The sequence below is a fragment of the Delphinapterus leucas genome, chromosome 20 (genome assembly GCF_059928025.1).
Source record: "Delphinapterus leucas isolate spDelLeu-1000000601 "Yukka" chromosome 20, BTC_Dleu_Yukka2, whole genome shotgun sequence".
NCBI classification, from domain to species: domain Eukaryota; kingdom Metazoa; phylum Chordata; class Mammalia; order Artiodactyla; family Monodontidae; genus Delphinapterus; species Delphinapterus leucas.
In genome coordinates this window covers 48567767-48569839 of record NC_143148.1, presented here as the reverse complement: position 1 = coordinate 48569839, position 2073 = coordinate 48567767, and the positions used below count along the sequence as shown (strand labels likewise).

General features: G+C 42.5%; 1 protein-coding gene across 5 annotated transcripts in view; it reads left to right on the top strand.

Annotated features, from left to right (window-relative positions):
* Positions 1 to 2073, top strand: part of LOC149744701 (uncharacterized) — a 105810-nt gene that overhangs the window by 45693 nt on the left and 58044 nt on the right. For all 5 annotated transcript variants that reach the window (XR_016391022.1, XR_016391021.1, XR_016391023.1 and 2 more), the window contains one exon: positions 1311 to 1426. Coding sequence is in view for 2 of the 5 variants with exons in the window: in XM_089903314.1 (XP_089759440.1) it covers positions 1311 to 1426 (116 nt within the window). In the remaining 3 variants the exon portion in view is untranslated. The remainder of the gene's footprint in view (positions 1 to 1310; positions 1427 to 2073) is intronic.

Here is a 2073-nt window from a genome sequence, read left to right as displayed (position 1 = left end):
GTAAGGGGTTGAGCCACACACGGCCTGGGGATGGCACAGGGCTCTATGTAGGTCACTCAGCTGAGGAGATGAAGATGGACTGTGGGCGAGAGTAGTGAATGTGACAGGGGAGACAGCAGGGGTGGCTGGGACTAAACCTCCAGCAGCACCCCACAAAGCCCCCACCTCCTGAGGAGGACCCAGTGTCTCACATTTCCACGTCTTTGCGAGCTTTGTGCCTCCTGCCTACGGTGCTGTCACCTTATGCCCCATTTGACTAGTCCTGAGACTTAGCAACAGTAGAGTGACACCGATTCCATTTAGCCACACTGGCTTTATACCAAGAAGATGTTCCCAACTTTAGATTTATAGAGCATAAAACAATGTGGAAAAGTTAAAATACTTAAGCACTCTAGTTATGAAAAAGATATCTATGGAAATGGAAAGAAAATGTCTAGTTAAAATCAGTGGAGTGGGGACTTCCCTGGTGGCGCAGTGGTTAAGAATCCACCTGCCAATGCAGGGGACATGGATTCAAGCCCTGGGCCGGGAAGATCCCACATGCTGCGGAGCAACTAAGCCTGTGAGCCACAACCACTGAGCCTGCGCACCTAGAGCCCATGCTCCGCAACAAGAGAAGCCACTGCAATGAGAAGCCCGTACACCGCAACAAAGAGTAGCCCCCGCTCGCAGCAACTAGAGAAAGCCCATGTGCAGCAACGAAGACCCAACACAGCCAAAAATAAATTAAAAAAAAAAATCAGTGGAGTGAAGACGTCACGGGGTCAAGTACAGTGGGCATGGGTTTTGGAGTCAGACAGGTAGAATTTGTTGTGCAAACCGTCCCGCCTCTTGGCCTGCACCTCACCAGTGAAATGACAACTTGCCTTCTAGCTTGCTGTAAGGTTGATGAAATAAAGTCATATGTCCAGGCTATAAGAACTCGTCTTCAGGAGTCTCCTCCTCTAAGACCACTTCTGTATATGAGGATTACAAGGCACTTTAAAAAAAAAATTATGAGTTCTGATCTGGATTTCTAAGGCCTTGGGAGCAAACAGCTCATGAAAGGACAGTCACCCCTACGGTCATTTGTTTAATTGTAAAGGTGTTTATGCTGAATTTTCTCAAAGCATTTGTTATTTGCTAATTTAGAGTAATGATAACCTTGGCATTCCCTGCATTTTTTTCATTGGTTTTTCTGTCTTTACTAGTCTTTTTTTTTTTAATTTCTATGCTTCTGTCAAAATTATGTTTTTTTTTTTAACATCTTTATTGGGGTATAATTGCTTTACAATGGTGTTTACTAGTCTTTTTTTTTTTTTGTATTAAAGGTTCCATCATGTCAACAAGGAATGTCAAATATGTATTTTAGTTGAGAACCCAGGCTCAAGACTACAACACAGCCATGAAAGCTGGAGCAGAACACAGCAGCCGGCCACCGTACAGAGTAAGGGAACTGCTTTATGTCATGCTATGTTAACTCATGTTAGTTAACTGTGTCCACTTAAATGGGTTATGTTGGTATTCCAGAATAAACAAATGTTAGAGGCTAAGGAATGCATGAAAAATTTTCCATTGAAATTAATGTTAATTATATTTTTGACTTTGGAGAATTCTATTCTCCAGGCCCATAAAATCGTATACAAATACACATAAACACAACATTTTTAGATTTTTATTTTACAAAATTTGGTGTACACACACACACACACACACACACACAGGCACGCACACACACTTTTTCTCTCCCCCCTCCCCCCATCTGTCTTGGTGGCATTTGCCCCTAAACGCTCTTTCCTATGGAATACTGTCCAGCTGTGGTATATCTTTACCACAGTTTATTCAATCATTCCCTTACTGATGGTCATTCACATTGTTTCCTTTTTTGTCCTTACCAAAAAATACAATCTACATTGATAAACACACAGTATTAGGTACTGGCACGTTATTGTTTTTCTTAGTGATGGATTCCCAGAAGTGAGTCTGCTGGGTTGAAGAGTGCAGTTGGCCCTTGAATAACATAGGGGTTAAAGGCACGGATCTTCAGTGTAGTCGAAAACCCAAGTATAAAGTCAGTCCTCCGTATCCAAGGTT